Raw genomic sequence first — 19,921 nt, forward strand, 5'->3', positions numbered from 1 at the left:
TGTATCAGAGAACTGGGAAATCTGTGAGTTTGGATAAGAGATTTTTACTATTCTTTGGGAAATGCATTATAAAAGGAAACTTCCTTTTGGAATCAAACAAAAATATCATAGTTGCTGAGGTTGAAAAACAAAAAAATAAGCTTGGTTGCTTAAATGGTAGAAGCTAATGGTAAAGATCCAAACCAACTTCCAAGAAGTAACAAGTGAGTTAATTTGGATTCTTTCCTTCTAGGAGGGTTCACTCTGTTTCAGTCAGATCGCTTCGCTTTAGCCTTGTTTCATCTTATCCTGTCAGTTTGCATAACATCAGCCAAACGCATTCCTGGGAAGTCATCCACTCTAATGGCCTTCCTAATTATTATGTTTTAATATGCTTTCATACATGTGCATGCATATAAATGATTTTCGCTTGGAGCTCTAGTCAAGAGAAGCTGCCATCATGAAGTGTTAATCTCAGATTGAGTCCAAATCATCTCTGCAGAAGTGCACTGGAAAACCAAATAAGTACTGTTTTGTTAATCTGCTCAAAAATGTGCTATTGTTTTTGACATATTTGGATCATAAATAAGTCTTACCTCTTCTTTCACATGTGTGCTTGTGCCGCTAATAGAATTCTACTGAGGGTATTTTATGTGTAACAGAGGCCAAATGCAAGCATTGTATGGAAAGAAACATGTTATAGATCCGTTGTTTTGGGATAATCTGTAACCTTAATTTCTGCTAAGATACCCTTACATTCATGCTCATTTGCTGCTCTTGAGTGTCATCTCGGGGTTTAGAGTGTGCATAAGCACCCACAAGCAGTTCCACCCTTTGACAGCAGGAGTTTTACTGTGTATCTGGTTGATTCCTCATAAATCATGGTGCAAGTGTCCTCTTGTTTAGGAAGACTGGAGTACTCCTCTGCTGCAGTGTTAAATAATCAGATATAATGCTTTAACTTGGCAGGTACAAACTGTAGCTACTGACATTTCTGGCTTAAAACAGTGGAAATGGGCATAACTGCACTTCCTACAGAACTTTTATGCACTTGGCTTCTTTCTGCAGTTACAAACACTTGGAGTTCCATTTTTATTTTAGAGTAAACCAAAATCCATGTGCACTGATTGCAGCAAAGAGAGAAGCTTAAAAATACGAACCTGGCAGTTTCCAAGCAGGTGAAAAACTGCAATTATAATGCCAATGCTTTGGTCTACCTTATTATAAAGCAGGGAGGAGGCACTGGAGGGAGTTTGAAGGTTTGACATGACTAATACTGGTTTTCAAAATGGGGTTTAGATTAGCGTATGTGCTAGGGGACTCGTATGGGGAGTCATGATGAGTTTTGTCCCAGAGGTGCATAAGGAGCAGATTTGCTTTCCCCACTGATGTGCATAGTGAGACATACTTTCCCATAGCACATTTGGTCACAGCTATTAGCTCAGTAGCTGTTGGGGGGGGGGGGGGGGGGTGTGTTAATCTTTTTCCACCCCCAGCCCTTGCACTTTGCAACTTTGCCATGTCCATTCCAGCCTGAGGAACTGGACAAGCCACCTTTCTTCTCCCATGAGGGCAGTGAGTGCAGTTCTTCCTGGAAGCTGTAGGAAGCCAAAGGAACAGCCTGTTCTCCACTGTAGTGTTATATAAACAATGGGCTCCTGAGACCTCTGCCATCTCTGCAGTGAGAGGACAATCTGACTGACAGCCAGCCAAAGCAATAACCAGGAGGTACGGGGGAGCAGAGGACCCTGCTGTTTTGGAGGGGATGGCAAATGCCATTGTTACCGTGATGCTGTCACACTAGATCTCTGTTTTAGTTAAGGCCTCATCAAATGATAGGTAAACACTAATTTGGCAGTGAGCAAAGTAGATTCTGTCATAGCGTTTCACTTTTCCTTTTGGACTTGAAGAGATTAAAAGCAGAAGAAGGGAGAAGGAAACCAGCCAGATCTCAGTAGTTGTCCACTGTCAATCCTTGCTGCTTTTCCACGTTAGCTGTGTGGCAAGGATAGAAAGCAAAACACAGGGTGGGTATTTAAATCTGTGCTGGTTTTAGGGGGGGGGGGGTTTGGGGGCTTTTTATTTTGGGGGGAAGTTGCTGGTTGTGGAAGGCATAAATGGGTCATGGAGCTGCTGCATCTCAAAAATAAAATCATTGGCAGGCTTCCCTGCCTGCAATGTAATGTGCTGAATTTCAATGAAAACCACCCAAATGTACAGAGCTCATAGGCAGCTCAGAATGCTGCAATATAAAATGCTGCAGCGTACATTTCTAGGCAGCTTCCGTGCTGTTTGATTTGCTTGTTTGTAAATCTTTTCTCAATCAAAGGAGTATTATTTTTGTTTTCAGGCGAATAGCTGCATTCTGAACCGAGCAGCATTAATAATGCTCTCAATTTCCTCTTCCATACCCATACAGGGGATGGCTGTTTCTCTGAAAATATTAAATAGATTCTTCTGAAAGCAGTCAAGCTACCAGGCAAAAAGCAAATCCAGGAGGGGGGGAATGGAAAAATATAGTTTGTCATGATTTATTTTAACAGACAGATAGGAAGACATTGTGTTGCTCGCATTCTCTTGTCCCTTTGGGTTATTTGGTAGTGCTTTGCATATCCCAATGCTTTACTATCCCAGATGTGAGTAGCAATATAGGGTTATCAGATTATTGATAATACCTCCTGGCTGGTTAGCAACTGCCTTGTTGGAATTGTTCTCCATGCTAGTTTACCATTAGCTCATTTCTACTATGTCATGCTTCTATCACAGTGCTGTGCGAGGTAATGGGTATAAACGTGCTGCAAACTGTATGTGGCCAGGTTTAACTCATCAGCTGGGCATGGGTGAAATCTCTAGAGCCCCTCTTGGGTTCTCCACTGGTATCTCCTATTAGCACAAAGTCTTCATTTCTGTGTCCTTCCCACCGGCCTCATACTTTTTGGCTGTTCTTCGTCCACAGACCACTCTTATCTGAACAACTAGCATTAGTACTAGATTGTATAATGTGAAGGAAAAGAAGAATGATGTATGGTGGTTGAGTATCAGTCTGTGTATCTCATCTAGTAGCTGGATCTAAGTGCAGAAAGAGCAGGAAGAGGTTTGATTCTGGTGTGATAAGTAAATGAATTTCCTAGTTGAAGGTGTGCATCCTTTTCACAGGGAGGAATGACACTCCGGAAGCACTAGAATCATTTCAGTACATTCACCTAAAGGCCTGCCTCTTATGTCTGGCAAACACACAGCAAGTTCTTACTTTCCCTGCTGCTGGATAGTGCAGCAGCATCACTGAAGGTGAAGTTGGGTGTCTATCTTCTCTCCTCTGACAACACATCATGCATGAGTGATATTCATGTGTTTTCAGTTCTGTGTCTCAGCCTAAAGGCAGACAGTGGCAACCTAAAGTATAAGCTTTAGAGGATCTGATGGCTGTGGTTTGGTAAGATTATTTATGAGGTTGCTCATGAATGGACATCATGGTAGTGGTCAGCAACTGGGGAGCTCTCTCTAACTGGTCCATCTACCAAAACTGTCAGTGAAGGGAAGGGCTCTTCTCTGAGTGCTTAAATCTCATGATTTTACCTTCACTGGCCGTAGAGAGCATCCAGATGCCTTTGCCATTGTACCTAGTCACTGCAGACAAATTATTCATCGTACATTTTACATCAGTTAGCACTTGCTTGTGCAGAGTTTGCCTGTGGTAGGAAACGTCTGATACCACTGAGCTGTAGGGTCGCATTGTCCAGATATTACTATTTTCATGTGTGATATCTGAAGGGGATGTTGACCACCTATCAACCTCAATTAGTCTCATTTCTGTTTGTTTTGAAAACACGAGCTGTCCTGCCTTTCATTCTTCCCCTGTATTTTTTCTTGCTGTCTGATGAATGTCTCTGTGCTAGTTGTCTAATTGGCAGTTGGCTTCATTTAAGTTGATAGAAGACCTAACTCTGAAGGGGAGCGTGTTATCAAAATGCATGGACTAATCTTATTAGGTGAAAGCATTTTTGTTTAAATGGAAAATGATTAGACCATATCTTCAGTATCTCTTCAAGAGCAGTGATAGCTGACTGCTGTTCCTGTTCTTATGTTATTTACTGAGTCATGTAACTGTGAACAGAGAGGCAAAGGAAAATGGTTTTCCCTAATTGTAAGTGATGAACCGTCTTGCTTCCCATGCTGAAGACGCTGTTTTGTGTGTTTCAGCTAACACTGGGATAAGCAACGATACAGTGCATGTTGGGAAGTATATGATATGAAATTTACACACACACACCCTTTTTTCTTTATCCTCCCCTGGCTGAATCCACTCTGTTTTATTCCTGGCTGTGCCTGCAGCTCAAGTCATGTGGCAGTACATCTGCCTTACACCAACAGGACCATTTTACATAATTCATTATGTGCAGCCACGATGTCAGCTGCTAATCCGGGCTAATCCAGCACTTTTCTGAAGAGCTGCATTAACAAACCTTGCTTCAGCATTTTCAGCTCAGCTCTGGGGTGACTGCTGGCCCACTAGACAGCATGTAGTGCACTGAGGAGGTCAAGCCAGGGCATACACAGCCACCAGTCTCCATCCATCCCTGACTGCAGCCCTCCAGGGCAAGGCTGCGGCACAAAGCCATGGGGAGTGCTGATGGACTTGCTCCTCAGCCTTCTGTCTGTAGAGGCTACAGCGACACAAATAGATGTGGTACCTGGCAGAGCCAGCACTGAAAGCAAAGAGCTGATGTGCCAAGACAGGCAGAGCCCCTGGTCTGCATCAGGGACCTCTAAAACAAATCATAGAATCATAGAATCATAGAATCATAGAATAGTTAGGGTTGGAAAGGACCTTAAGATCATGAAGTTCCAAGCCCCCTGCCATGGGCAGGGACACCTTGCTCTAAACCATATTACCCAAGGCCTCGTCCAACCTGGCCTTGAACACTGCCAGGGATGGAGCATTCACAACCTCCCTGGGCAACCCATTCCAGTGCCTCACCACCCTAACAGGAAAGAATTTCCTCCTTATATCCAATCTAAACTTCCCCTGTTTCAGTTTGAACCCATTACCCCTTGTCCTATCACTACAGTCCCTAATGAAGAGTCCCTCCCCAGCATCCCTATATGCCCCCTTCAGATACTGGAAGGCTGCTATGAGGTGGTTGCAGACTGTGGTGCGCAGGGTGTCCATGCATCCCTGTATGGCCAAATCCAGTGCCTGTCCAGGGATCCTGTTTGTTTCCCTGAGCCAAGCAGAGGGTCACAGTAATTTCCAACAGATGGAAGTTTGGGGATGTGTGATGGATTTGGTTTGATTTTTGATTTGGGGGTTTCTTTATACCTGTGCTGTCAGGAGATGCCTGCTGCTATCTGCAGAGAAGGAACTCTCCTAAAGGGCAGTGAACACCTCAACATATGCTTCTCATGTGGAAGCAGCAAGAGCTAAGAGCTCAGGCTCTACTCCCACAGAGACTGCTGAATTCCAGGCTGCTGCTTCAGAGCCTCTTCTTTCACTGTTAGGGGTTTTAGCACAAACCTGTTCTCGTTCTTTAGTTACCCTTAAGTCCTTATTCTGACTGGTTTTTTCCTTTCCACCTATGTGTATAGCCCTACTTGTCAGGTATAGGCTTTGTATATTTTGGCCCTGCCTGAAAGGAGAAACAGAGCTTATTACTTTCGATTTTTCTTCTTTTGTCAGATACAGTTATTTAGGTCTGATTTTTGTCCTGAGACTGCTCTGATGGAGATCATGGTAGAATCCTGTGTCACCAGAGTCAAGAGAGCAGAGCCTGGCATAAAGCTGTGCCAAGGATATGGAATAGGCTGTCCAAGAAAGTTGTGGCTGCCCCATCCCTGGCAGTGTTCAAGGCCAGGTTGGACACAGGGGCTTGGAGCAACCTTGGTCTAGTGGAAGGTGTCCCTGCCCATGGCAGGGGGTTGGAACTGGATGAGCTTTAGGTCCTTTGCAACCCAAACCAGTCTGTGGTTCTATTCTATGTGCAGAAGCAACCACTAGCTTACATGTGTTATCAGGAGCAGCTCCAGGTCAATTTGGTGTATTTTTGAGTAGCATTTGGCCCAGAGCCATAGGGATCTCCTGAAGGTGTCCCCCGCCCAGGCACCAAAGTCCCTTGGAGCAAAACTAGATGGAATATCCCTAAGTGTTGCTGTTAGCATTCCGTACATCCATATGGTTGTGATATGCTGTAGCATGGGGGGATCAACATCAGAAACTCATTCACAGCTGAAGAGTTATGTGCTCTGTTTAACACTTCCTACCACTTGTACAGCCGCACTGATGTTAGTGGGGCTGCTGGAGACAGGGGGAAATGATCTCTCCTCATCTGAAGCATTTGTTCCAGATACCACCAACAACAACCAACCCAAACCCCAATCTGCAGAAGCCTGACTTCATCCTCCCAGTTCTCTCCATGCTGTGCTGGGCAGAGGAGCAGCCGAGGCATTTGCGGATGCAAAACCACACTTCTGGGACTTCTCCCTGCAGGAAACCATCGTTTCACAGAGGAATGATTTAAACAGCTGCAGTTTGTCTTGACAGTGTATTTTCTTTACTCTGAGCTGCAAAATAACCTCTTTGCCAAAGTTAGTCTCAGCTATGAGCATCAGGTGCTGCAGGTTATGCCTTCGCAGGTGTTGGGTGGTTCTTGAGATGATTGAAAAATGAAGAGACACTTTGGGAAAAAAAATTGGTTTTTTTCTGCCAAAAATAAAAAAAATTTGAATTGAAAAGAAAGAAAAAACCCAACCCATCTAGTTCACTCAGAAACCAAGATAAAAGTTACAAAAGGAAAAAACAAACCCAAGTAGTACTAGATCCGGAAACGCTGCCTTTTTGTTCCATGGAAGTTGCTGTCCAAGTCTTTTATGCACTGTTTAGTTTTGGAGCTTTATTGGGGTTTTAGGTTTTGCCTTTGTGTGTGTGTATTTTGTTTGGTTTTGGGGTTTTTTTGCATTCCTCACACCACCACCACTTTCCCACTCCCTATTCCCCCTCTCTGCAGGGATAATCTTCCTTTTAGCACTTCCTATTACTTACGACTGCACCAACACTGTTATATCCCCTGTCAGCACTGAAATTCAGCTCAGACAAAGCAAAAAGTGGTGGTAATTGTTAAGTTTTGCAATCACTAGACTTTGTTTTAGGCTTGTCTAAACAAAGTGTTGGGTTTCATTTGGGGTTTGTGTGTGGTTTTTGTTTTCTTAAATGGAGCAATGAAAATTCTTTCTGGGAAGGAACCTCTTAAAAGTAAAAAGAATGCTCAGAAGACTTCATTTCTTTAGTGTATAAATAGATTTAATGTGGTTGTTCATTTAAATAAGTAGAAAGAGATGTTATAGAAAGTGTTACCCATGGCATGGGGGGGGAATGTCAGTGGGGTTATTCTGCCAGAGATGGGCCAATCCCAAAGGCTGTACCAGACCCAAGAGGTTTTGGGGTTTTGAGTTACCTCTTAAGTGTTCAATTCAGGCTGAAGTTCTGCCAGCCACTCCTCAGTGAAGGGATGGGACAAGGCTTGCTTGGAGCTGTCTCTTCCTCACCTTGCTTTCTGTTTCTTTGTTTCCCTTGCCTCAGTTATTAGCATTTCCTATGTCTGTGTGACTCGCAGGCAGCAAACTGGTGTCCTCGTGCATCACACAACCATTTACTTGTACATTCCTATCATATGTGATTCTTGTAAATCCCATGATTTTGGGTGCTTTGCATATCCCCACTTTCATGAAAAGCTGATTTTAGCACAGTTTTGTACCACATATAAAGTGGATTTTAATTCTAGTGAGTTTAGACAAGACCAAGTTTTGTGTTTGAGGCAATGTGTATGTCATAGACCTGCATCTTCTTTGTCAGATTAATCTTACTATCACCTGTGTCACTTCATTGACTAAAGTCATGCATCCCACTTAGTTTCCCTTTAAGTAAAATCAGATTGAGAAATGCAGTTTCAGAGCTCAGATGCAATCTAACTGGTTTGCTCTGCTGGCTCAGGTTTCAATATCTGACTAGCAGTTGCTGTCAGAAGACTCGGGAAATAACAGAGAACAAATGTTCTGCTTAGTGCTCTCTCAGGAATTCATAAACCCCATAAAATCTCTACTCCTGACACCCTCATCTTGCGTTTTCTCTACATTCAAAGGATTTTCTGTATCTCAGAGCAGTTGCAGAAGTAACGTTGAAATTAAATTGCACCATTTCCTACCTCTCATGTTGTGCAGAGCTCAAGGAGTTTGTGTAAGGCAAGACCTATCAAGCTGAACATTTCCAGGCAGCACTGTATGGGAGCTGGCAAGAGGTAAAGTACACCTTATAGATTTCTGTGGTGTATTAAACCCACTCATCATTTCTCATGCTTTTTCCTAGTATTTTGTTGGACTGGAACTCTGACTAATAACATGCTCGGTTGGTTTGGACAGTTAAGTAAGAGGTGAAAATCAAAGCTGGTACACAGCATATGTCTGTTACTTCTTTAATAATGATCTCAATTCTCAGTAGCTGTTCTCACCTTTAAAACTCTGCAGAAACCTGCTGTATGTGTTGGACCATCAATTGCAGGTGGATTTTGATTAGCGTAGGATGGTGACTTGCATCTTTGCAGAGTCTCTAGGGAGCCATGAAAAACCAGAACCATGTTCACGCGGACTTCAGCGCTCTCGACACATTTGCTAGCCAGACTCAACTAAGATGAACCTTTATCAGTAGAGATGAGTGAAAGAAGGCAGCCCTATGCCATTTCAGTTTCTCCCTCCAACATATGGGTATTGGCTTTTGAGCAAACTGCCTTTTGTGTAGCTCTGCTTTGCCTGCCTTGTCAGCTTAGGCTGTAAGCTTGGGGCAGCAATGGGCTGTGTGTGCCTCTACCAAAGGGATGCTGACCTCAGTGGGAGCTTGGAGGTGTTGCTGTGACACAAGTCCTGTTGGTACAGCAGATTTGATGGGTAGGGAGAACATCTTGCTGGCACCTAATTCAGAACAACTCAGACTTTTTCCTGCAATAAACTACAACTGACTTCAGTTGAACTAATGTTCTTTAGTTGTCCTGACTGGCTTTAAACAGGAGTATTTTAAAGGGAGTTATAAGCAAACATTTTGAATAAATTACCAAGATACTTAGGTAGGGTTTTCTCCCTCCCCCTTATTGCTTTTCTTGGTTTAACTTCTACTGTTGAGCATAGTCAGAACTATTATAATTTCATGATGCAGCAATATGCAGTCAATAGGTTTCCAACTCAGTAGAAGTTGAGCCCTTAACCTTACTCAGGTCTTTGCTCAATTAACTGCTCATGTTTACAGTGGGCTCTAGTATCAAGTCCTTACTGTCTCTTTACTTTCTGTACCTTTAAATGAGGTCATTGCAGAGCAGAGCACTATCTGGCTGGAATTCCCACTGTGTCCTCACATCCGTCACAGCAGCTTTGCTTCACAGTGTGTGTTTTATTGTGTCCATTTCAGCTTTGATTTCTGGACCTCTGCACCCTCCTCTGGCCTCAGCCCTTTGCCCTCCTCCAGCTCCAGTGTGTTTAGAGGTTTAAAACCTAATTATACTTTAGTTTGAAGGCAAACAGGCTTTCTCTCTTCTTCACCTCAAGGCCCAGAAGGAGTCAATGAATATGAGTTGATGTCTAAGGGTAAGGCTCTAAGGATCGCCTCAAAGAAGCAGCAGTTCATGAATTTTTATGTTTCTGGTTAGTTTCCCCTCATATCCTAATTTAACCAAGAAACACAAATGTGCAGTGGACACTGAAAGTATGGTTTATCAGGGCTTAGGGCTCAATGTCAGAATTGTAGCTGTTCTCTCTTAAACATTGACTTTTCAGCATGTGTTTTTAAACTGACTCTAGTGTCACCAGGGCTTTGAGGGGTCCTACAGAGCATCAGAAGTAGTTCATAAAATACAGTTATCAGCTGGATTTATTATCATAGATACAGTAAAGTCTGAGAGTACTGCACACTAAAGTCAGAAGAGGTAGTTTCTCAAAAGATACATTGCTCCTGTTTGCATAGTGTTGGGTTTGGTGCCCAGCAATGCTCTTAGTGCAGTGGGATTTATGCATGTTCATGCTTTGGAGGTCTAACCAACCCCCCACCAATAAGGAAAAGAATCATTTTGTTCCTTTTAATGAACTTTTGAGCAGAATTTAGATGGAAAATCTACTGTGCGGTAAGTGGAACTTACAGCTGCCTGTGTTTAAGTTAACACTTAGCAAATTAACTTAGGACTGGCTGTAGTGAAGCTTACTAAACAATTTCTGATGCAGTAGTCGATTTTCTTATGACAACTTGAACCGTTCTGGATTTTGGGTTAAATAACCCAGCACTGGATAGTTATCCTAGGTGGGGTGAGGCAAATCTGCTTCCTTTGGCTGCTTTTTGAACACATAAATTGTACAAATTCAGTAAAAAACAAACAAGCCAAATGAAAAAAAAAAACAAACAACCAAAGAACAGATCAAAAGCAACATCTTGGTAGTTTTAATGAATGAAATTTGGGGAAGAAGGGAAGTAGAGATGGAGAGGCACAAGCATGCTGCCTTCTGAGACTGCCAGGGCTGAGCAAGGCTTTCTTGCAGGCTTCCCTCTGGGTGGTGCTGGATGGTGCTCTGATGTGCAGTGTAATGCAGGAGGATGTTTGTTCCTTTGTTTCTTCTCTTGCTGAAGCGGTGGAGGAAAGACCCTGACTGAAAGCCCAGGGGTGGAAGAACATGCGGGGATCTGAAGCAAGTGAAATGGGAGACAGGACTGAAAGCAGGTTTATTCAGCACAAGAAAAATGGGAAGGGAACAAGCAATTGGGTAGGTGCTAAGGGATGCGGGAGGGAGTGACGAGGGAAACCAGGGGAGAAGGGAATAGAGGTGCAGAGTAGGAGCAGTGTGAAAGGAGCTGTGGTTGGGTAGGTGCAGAGAAAAGACAGTTCAAGGCTGGGACTCCCCCATGAAAGACCTCCCTCAGCACTGTTTTAACCAAGGCAATAACTGATGTACTATATATATATTGTATAATCATATTATCATAATTATATATATATCATAATATATATATTATGAGGTATAACTAAATACCCTAGTTGCTACTTTTCACTTTGAACAAGCATCTGTGAAGCCTACCAGGCAAATGAGCACCCCCTCCATCTGCTACCGCTGCTTGACCAAACTGTTTACCCTGTTATGTGCAGTTTTTGCATGGGCAGCAGTGATCTCGGAATAGATCCTGACTGTGTGGGCATCAGCAAGGTCCTACATAGTGTTTTATTTTGATTTCCCTCACCACCATCTTGTGTGGGTTTGGTTTTTGATTATTTTCTTTTCAGAGGGGGGTGGTAATTACGAAATAACATTCAAAACTAAACACATTTAAACTCTTTGGTATTCTACAACACAAACATAATCTCTCTGGATACTTCTACAGAGAGGATACAATGCTACTTGGCAAGTGCTTTGTAAATACAACATCTAGAACCTGCCCTCCTTCATCTCTATCGAACCAGCCCAACGCCCTAATGTCTCAGCAGGGTTTATCTCCCATGTCTGCATTCCTTGTAGCTATTTGCAGATTCAGAGATACTCGATGTTCTACTGACTTCCAAACAAACATTCCCCATCTTTCTCTAGAAAGGCAACAAAATGGCTCAGAAGACAGCAGTCACATCCTACACACCTACACCCACAGGCGCACACTGCAGCACTGCATATACTTAAGCTGTCTCTAACACACGTAATTTTACTTATTACTGAGTACTCCTCTCTTCCCCCTTCAATGCCTTGAAAAGATTTGGATGTGCATATGTACACACAGGAGAAGAAAGAGGGAGGTAAGAAAGTGTGGGAATAGGTTTGTCTGCCTCTAGATCCCTCAAATAGAAGTATTGAGCAATCTCTCCAGGTCCAGGTCTAAATCCAAAGCCTGTGGAGGTCACGTTACTAGTGAGGCACGTAGAGTATTTTGGAGGATAATTGTGATCTATAGTTCTACATTTTAAGTGTATCTGTAATAAGGGTGTCACATCACACAAGCATCTCTCTTTACAGTTTGCCATGAAAACTCTGGCATATTTAGACATAAGGAAAAAGGTAGCATGTAAGGAAAGACACCAGCACAGGGTGCCCAGGGAAGCTGTGGCTGCCCCATCCCTGGCAGTGTTCAAGGCCAGGTTGGACACAGGGGCTTGGAGCAACCTCCTCTAGTGGAAGGTGTCCCTGCCCGGGAAAAGGGGTTGGAACTGGTTGATCTTTAGGGTCCCTTCCAATCCAAAACATTCTACAATCCTATTGTATTTAAGCCACATTAGCTAATAAAATTTACACTTCTAAAAAACCCAAACACCTCATCACCATTTTTAGTTACCATTTTCTGTTACATACAGTAATACCATCAAATCTGCAAGGAATTTTAATCATTTGGTTTTCACTTTATACCTTTACATCAAACCCATTTGTTTTTCTTACAATGTGCTCCAACAAGCTAAAAGGTGCCGTGTGTGATCAATGGCACAAGCATCTCTCTTGTACTTCTTGCATTGTGTCAGTCTGGAAAGCTGTAACACTGTTTTGAGTTTAGAAGCCATGTGTTTATGCTGGGGTTGGGAATCATTCACATCCTAGAAGTTTTAAGGTTTCTTTGAGATAAGCCACCTTCATTTTTATTTAGCTTTTGCAGTTTTCTCCCTTAGTTTCTCACTGCTGAAATCAGGTCAGGTACTTAATGAAGGTCATTTTTCTTGGCATGAGATATTGCATTACTTAGGAATTTTGTTCTGTTGAGAAATAACACTGAAATGTACTTCTTTGGGATTACTTTGATATTTTCATTTCCAGCCTAGACTAGGAAGCAGAAGGATGCATGATATGAAAGAAGGCATTAACTGTGGATTTGTAGAGCTCAACAGAAGTTTGTCTCTTAGTTGGACTTCAGTTTTTAAGCAAAATCTGAAGCAGTCTGGATGGGTTGTTCATTCGGCTGTGGCACTTGAGAACATGAAAAACCTTTTCCCTATGACCACCTTAAACCAACACCAGTGTGAGGATCTTGCCATGTTAAAAACTTGGTGAAATTGCATTGAAAGTCTAAAAATAAGTGATGTTTCATGAAGCTTTGTCTCTGAGTACCCTCTTTTTTTATTCTTTTCTTTCTTTTCTCTCAAATCTGGATTTCCAGATGGCACTGGTACAGAGACAAAAGAAATTACTGATTAGAAAATATAGCGTGGTCAAAGGGAAATTTCTTAGCAGGAAAAAAAAGGCTTTGCCTTGAGAAAAATCTAGAGGTTTCTTTGTTGTTTCCATGATCAATGTGACCGTTTTATCTTGCGGGAGCTGTAATTCCAGCTCCTTTCCTGTTTCCCTTTCTTTCTAGTGAACATTGCCCTCAAGCAGGTAACTGCGCACTGTGTATGTTTGGCCTCAGGGAAAGTACAGTTTGTCATGGGAAACAGGGGCCAACCAGAGAAGGGGTGGGGGGAAGAGAAATGCCACAATTGAGGCAATGTTCAGTTCAAAATGTCTTATTTCTTGTTCCTATTGAGTCAGCTGCTACACCAGGGATTTGGTGTGCACAACACTTAACAATCAGAAGTGGATTGTTCTAATAACAAACTGCATGAGATTGAGCCTTTCTTTGAATTATTCCAAGAATAATGAATCCTACGAAAGTCAATTCCCAAAACTAGCAGAGAAATGCAATGTATTAAACTTACTGACTTGAGTCATTCTCAGCCAGCTCCTAAGAGATCCTGGTGCAGTGGGGGAGGATACAGACAAATATAATGAAGCATTTTGAGATTTCTATCCTTTAAAACTTCCATTTGGAAGAAAGTTCCAATACTTCGGGGTTTGATCTTTGTTCAAGACAAAAACCAGATGTCAAAACACAGTGATTTCTTTCACATCAACAGCTTACGTTCCTGATAGCTTTAAAGGCTTTTGGAAGTATGATCTTTTTGAGACAGGGTACATTCTTGTCAAGCTGATGAGAATAAAACCTCCATTAATATCTTCATTACTTTTTTACATCTTTCTTGCCCTTCTCAATTATCCTTGTATTTGTATGTTCCCATACTGGCATGTTTTCCAGTGCAATTATTGCTTTCGTTCAGTAGGCTTTGACATCGCCATATGCTAGTGCTGTCACAAACACTACAATCCCTGATTGGAAATGGTCATCAGATTAAAAACGTTTTCTTTAAGTTTACTCTTTGGTTCAAAGGAGTGGGGGAAAACATTTGCAGAAATGAATTTTTAATAGGCATTAAAAATAAAAAGCTGCTACCAAAAATACAGCTTGTCTGCATTATCATGCGATTTTAATTATGCAAGCATTTATGTTCTTCGTGTATTTTGACTTGGGGCCATGTGAGACACATGAGTGAACTGTCACTCACGCACAGTTAATTATAATTTGTCCATATAGGGGAAAAAAAAACCCTTGGGTAAATATGATAACACTTTTCAGTGGCACTAAACACTAGTTGTTGTTAGTCATTTGAGGAAACTATTCTTAGCAGACTATACAAACTCTGGAGATCAAAGTGCTCCCTAAAAAGAGGTGTATTAGCGTGTGGCTAGATCCACTACAGGAACAGATTTTACTGACTGTGGAACTGTATCTTTCTGTACGGTAACGTTCATTTCATTTCTTCTTTCCCTAGAACAAGAGAGTATATTTTGATTCAGTGTTTGGCAATCCAAGCCAGGTTATTCAGAACAGCATTCACTTGGAATGCACCGAGTGTAAAATGCTATTTTTAGAGTAGTTGCTTCTATACAGCATTGCAAACAGAAATTGTCTGTTTTCCATGTAATACAGACCCAGTTTATAGAGTCTTTAGACTTTGCACTTCTTCTTTCCAGGTACATGGCAAATAACTGGTTGTCACTGACACAAAGGGCAACAAATGGATAAAGCAAGCATGAATTCTGAGATCTATAGTTTTTAATAATTTTTAAACTAACTACAAAATGTCAATCACTTCACAAACTGACAGGAGACAGAAGGAATTTCATATTACATGCTGTAAATGATATTTATCTCACAGTTTAGCTAGAGTTCATTCATTTAGGTTTTTTTTTAGTTAGTTTTTCATTGTCAGCTACTAAACATCTCAGCGATTTGGTGTGCATAGCTCTAGGTAAGCAACAGAGAACTGTACCGATAACAAACCACATGGGGATAGCGACTAGTAAGAGAGAGCCTTATAAAAATTACATTTCTTTGCACCATTTCATATGGTAGTCATTTCCTCCAAAAGATAGTCTTCAAAAGCAGCAGACAAACCCAATATATTACACTTATTTCTTTTTGTCTTTGACATATTTTCAGCCAAGCTTTTATTTTGCTGGCAATGGCTAAATGGTGAGTGCCAAATCCCTCTTTTTTTATATATAATTAAAAAATAATGATCATGATTAATAACTATATATATATCAACAAGAAAAAAGTGGCACAACTGCAAACTTGCTGGTATAACATATTCCCAAAAGAGTCCGAATACTGAGCATGCTTTTGTTGTCATTGTTGGTGTGCTACTGCCATGGGAAAACTCTTGTTTAAGTAGGAGTCTAAAAGTCTATTTATTCCTCATGCATAAATGCATAAATCACATCACTTTTTAGTGCAATGCTTGTTATAGTAATATAATTCCACATTGTCTAATCATGAAATCATAACAACAGATAATGGCAATGAAGAACTGAAGACAGCAGGTTTTAAGTGCTTAAACATCATGATACCCAAAGACAGGAGCATGGCAGTAGCTCTGTGGAATGTCACAGTTTTACAAGAACAATACTGTATATTTAAAGGTTAACAGCACGTTTAGCATTCCAACAGTGTTGTCATTCAGCAAACATCATTTAAAAAAATATATGAGGAGAGGGGGGAAAAAGGAAAGGAATCTGAAACGGAAACAAGGAAAGGAAAAATCCCAGAAAACATCATAGTGAGCTATAGCCATCAAATCAGCACTATGTACAACCTTTGGAAAGAAAGATATCTAGAAAAAAATAATTACAAGTATCATTTTTGGAAAGCTGACAAACTACACAGGACAACATTTACAATGGGGCTGATATGTGCATGTGTGCAAACCTAGTAGATAAATACCATGATAAAAGCATGAAGGTACTGCCTTGTTGGACAGCGTTAAAAGGAAATGCACTTCATTGCATTTAACCACTGCCCAGCATCTTTGTTGCACGCTGGTTGGCTTCATCAATCCTGGTTTTGTTGGAATCAGCCTAGGGGAACACAAAGGAAATAAATAGATGAATACAGGGCAGAAAAACGAGCATTTACAGTGCTTTGTAGACACTTCTCCAGTTTTGGCTAAGTCAGGGAAAAAATAAGCTTGAAAATACTAGAGAGCTGGTTTTTATAGTGGTTTTTATAGTGGTATTTATAGTGGTATTAAGGACCCAAAAGGACATTACATATTTAATGGGTTTGTGACACTTCAGGTAGCCTTTGAGTAGAGCTTTTATGTTCGCATTCAGCTTCACTGAGCTCTTGTAAATGCTGTCCCAGATCTGTTGCTGGTGCTATTGATAGAGTGCTAGCGGGATTGATGGTAATGGGTGGCAGGATGAGAACTGATCCTGTGAATTTCACTGGTGAAGAGCTTCAGTGCTTTCTAAGATTCAGTGCACCTGGGTTCTGTTCTAATTTAGATCACCAGGCACGGAGTCAAAACGGAATATTTGGTCAGTGTAGAGAACCGCTGGAGCAGGGAAGCTAGATCATCTGGTATAGGGAGTGCTGTTATCAGTCATGAATCTCTTTGCTCTACAGGTGAAAGGCAGGGATGAGGTAGGAATGATGCCATAATTTCTTTTCTCTCAACAAAGTTCAGCAGTGTAGTCGTGAGACAGAGCAGCCTCTCTCATTGGGCAGCAGCATAAACAGGAATTAAGGAAACCATGCCAAGTGCAAGGTCTTACACCTGGGTCGGAGCAATCCCAGGCACAGCTACAGGTTGGGCAGAGAAGAGATTCAGAGCAGCCCTGCAGAGAAGGACTTCGGGGTGTTGGTTGATGAGAAAATGGACATGAGCCGGCTTCAGTGTGCACTTGCAGCCCAGAAAGCAACCGTATCCTGGGCTGCATCAAAAGGAGTGTGACCAGCAGGTCGAAGGAGGTGATCCTGCCCCTTTATTCTGCTCTTGTGAGACCTCACTTGGAGCACTGTGTACAGTTCTGGTGTCCTCAACATAAAAAGGACATGGAACTGCTGGAACAAGTCCAGAGGAGGCCACGAGGATGATCAGGGGACTGGAGCACCTCCTGTATGAAGATCGGCTGAGCAAATTGGGGCTGTTCAGCCTGGAGAAGAGGAGGCTGCATGGAGACCTCATAGCAGCCTTCCAGTATCTGAAGGGGGCCTATAGGGATGCTGGGCATGGACTCTTCATTAGGGACTGTAGTGACAGGACAAGGGGTAATGGGTTAAAACTTAACAGGGGAAGTTTAGATTGGATATAAGGAGGAAATTCTCTCCTGTGAGGGTGGTGAGGCACTGGAATGGGTTGCCCAGGGAGGTTGTGAATGCTCCATCCCTGGCAGTGTTCAAGTCCAGGTTGGACAGAGCCTTGGGTGGCATGGTTTAGTGTGAGGTGTCCCTGCCCATGGCAGGGGGGTTGGACCTGGGTGATTTTAAGGTCCTTTCCTACCTTAACTATTCTATGATTCTATGAAAGGCATGGATTCTACCATTTTCTGAAACAATCAAACTGGAATTTAGTCCAGTGTAGGTTGACCTATTAACTTCATTGTTTTCCATGGAGTAAGACTTGCTATGATTATAAAACTGCAGAATGGTTAGGTTTGGAAAAGACCTTAAGATTATCTGTTTCCAACCCCTCCACCATGGGCAGGAAAAGTGCTGTTAATAAAACAGCACCAATTGGGAGCTTTAGGAGTTCTCTTTGAGTGGGAAGACACTTTGACCATGCTTTTCTTTAGCTCTGCAGGAGTCAGTTTTGGAAACAAAAGACTTTGTTTTAGCTGACAAAAACTGGCAAAGCTCCATTCAGGCCCATGTTGCCATATCAACTCAAGCTAGCAGAGGGACTACATAGAAAATGTCTTCAATGCTTTTCAAATCAGACCTCTGGGAAAGGTGAGAGTTTTGTTACTGCTTTAAAAGCATAAACTCAAACAGCAAACTCTGTTTGATTGTTCTCACATCTCTGCAGTGTATACACATTGTACAGATTTATTTTAAGTCTCCAGTTTGCAAAGGCAGAATGGTGAAGCAACTGTCTCACATACATTTAAAAGTCCATTTCAAATGGTTATACTGATGTGCAATAAATCAGTCTTAAATATCTTGGGCTTTTCTCCATAATTGTTTTGGCAAATGCTATGTAGATGTGTATTTTTAGTACAGTAGCATGTGCCAGATCCTCAACAAGCATAAATCAGCATAACTACTCATTATAAGCCACGTTATTTTAGCCATGGTCTTGACCTTGTCTACCACAGTAGAGTTTTTGTGTGCTTTTGCCAAAAGACTGCCTAAAATGTTAAGTTTATGGGTTTGGAAGCAGCTATGTTTGTCACAAATATTCATTGAATATTTATAAAACATAATGTTCCTAAGTAGGAATAGTAAAGTCCAACTCTGGTGTGTGATGATGCATCAAAGTCAGTAGGAGTCTTTGTGCAGACCTTCCCACCTAGGTCAAGATAGAACAGTTTAAGCCTTTCCTAATTTCCTCCCAGCTTCCTATTTATGGCTCATTTCAGGGCCCAGGTCTTTTGGTGGTGATGCCTGGGATATTTGATCATCATTTGAGGTTTTCTCTCTTTCTCTCTGGTATGAGGGAAAGATAAAGTCTTTTATTCATTCTTACCCTGATTACTGTGGAGAGATCAGATTACATCTCTGCATTAAGAGATTACCCTGCTCTGGGTGCTTGCATCCAGTCTAACATAAATGCTTTAGAAGCATCCAGGTTAGCTTTGTGATGCACCCCAGCTTTTTCAAAGTGTGCCAGCGTCTTTCCAATGGTCATAACTGATGAAAAGCCCAGTGCTCCAGCTGATCAGGAAAAGAAAATGACTACAGCAATACTGTATGCCCGCTACCAGTAGGGATGATGCTCCACTGGCATATTTCATTGCAAAATGGATGTGTATGTGTGTGTGGTTTCAGTATTATCCAGCTAACTGCTATTTCTGTCTTTTATAGAAGCTTTTCCTCATATCTTGTGTTTCTTTTCTAGTATCTCATTACAGTCCTTACTCTGAGAAATCTGGCACATTCTACCTAAGACTGCCTTGGTTTTGTGCTGCTTTCATGACACCTCCTCTGCGGACACTGCAAGTCCATCTTTCAGAAATGTGTCACTGTTCCTTAGCCAAGGGCTCTGCCTGACAAGGGCTGCCTGTGAGGCTGGATTTAATGAATCGCATTAGCTTGCAGTGTAGCTTTTCTACTGCTGTATGAAATGCCTAACTCTAAGAAGACTGCATCGATGTGGAAGGCCAGCCCCTCAGTTAGCCAACTGCCCTCAGCATGCACTGCCTAGGGGTTGGGCCTATGTGCTTCAGGTACATAAGAAGCCCGGTTCATGTTTCCAAATTCGTATATCTGCAGGCTTGAACTGATGGGAGACTTGTTAGGCTTGCAGTAGTTTGTGATAGTATCCTGCAGGCATGGATAGGATGCAGCTGATTTCCAATCGAAACCATTCTGTGATGTCCATCCACAGGACCACTATGTTATATCATGAGTAGGGTAGTTTGTAACATGTAATAGGGCATGTCCTCATACTTGCTCTGAGAATATAACATTATGTCCTAGACTTCCTCTTTAAAGGTAGTTATGATGTAACTGTATAATCTTCCAGGCCCTTCTCACAACATAGCTAGATGTGCTGCTTTCTAGTGCTTTTCATATGAATAACAGCAATAAATCCTTCCCCTTCATGCTCCTATTTTTCCCAGGAATATGAAATGC

The 19,921-nt window shown here is 41.9% G+C and overlaps 1 protein-coding gene across 2 annotated transcripts in view; it reads right to left on the reverse strand.

Annotated features, from left to right (window-relative positions):
- Positions 1-14,878: 14,878 nt before the first annotated feature.
- Positions 14,879-19,921, reverse strand: part of SNAP25 (synaptosome associated protein 25) — a 67,888-nt gene continuing 62,845 nt past the window's right edge. For both annotated transcript variants that reach the window (XM_061364809.1, XM_061364810.1), the window contains exon 8: positions 14,879-16,200. In XM_061364809.1, coding sequence (XP_061220793.1) covers positions 16,132-16,200 — 69 coding nt within the window. In that variant the 3' untranslated portion in view covers positions 14,879-16,131. The remainder of the gene's footprint in view (positions 16,201-19,921) is intronic.

Source organism: Neopsephotus bourkii, unplaced genomic scaffold (assembly GCF_033783945.1).
Source record: "Neopsephotus bourkii isolate Nb327-2 ecotype Australia unplaced genomic scaffold, CSIRO-AGI_Nbou_v1 NB_1250, whole genome shotgun sequence".
NCBI classification, from domain to species: domain Eukaryota; kingdom Metazoa; phylum Chordata; class Aves; order Psittaciformes; family Psittacidae; genus Neopsephotus; species Neopsephotus bourkii.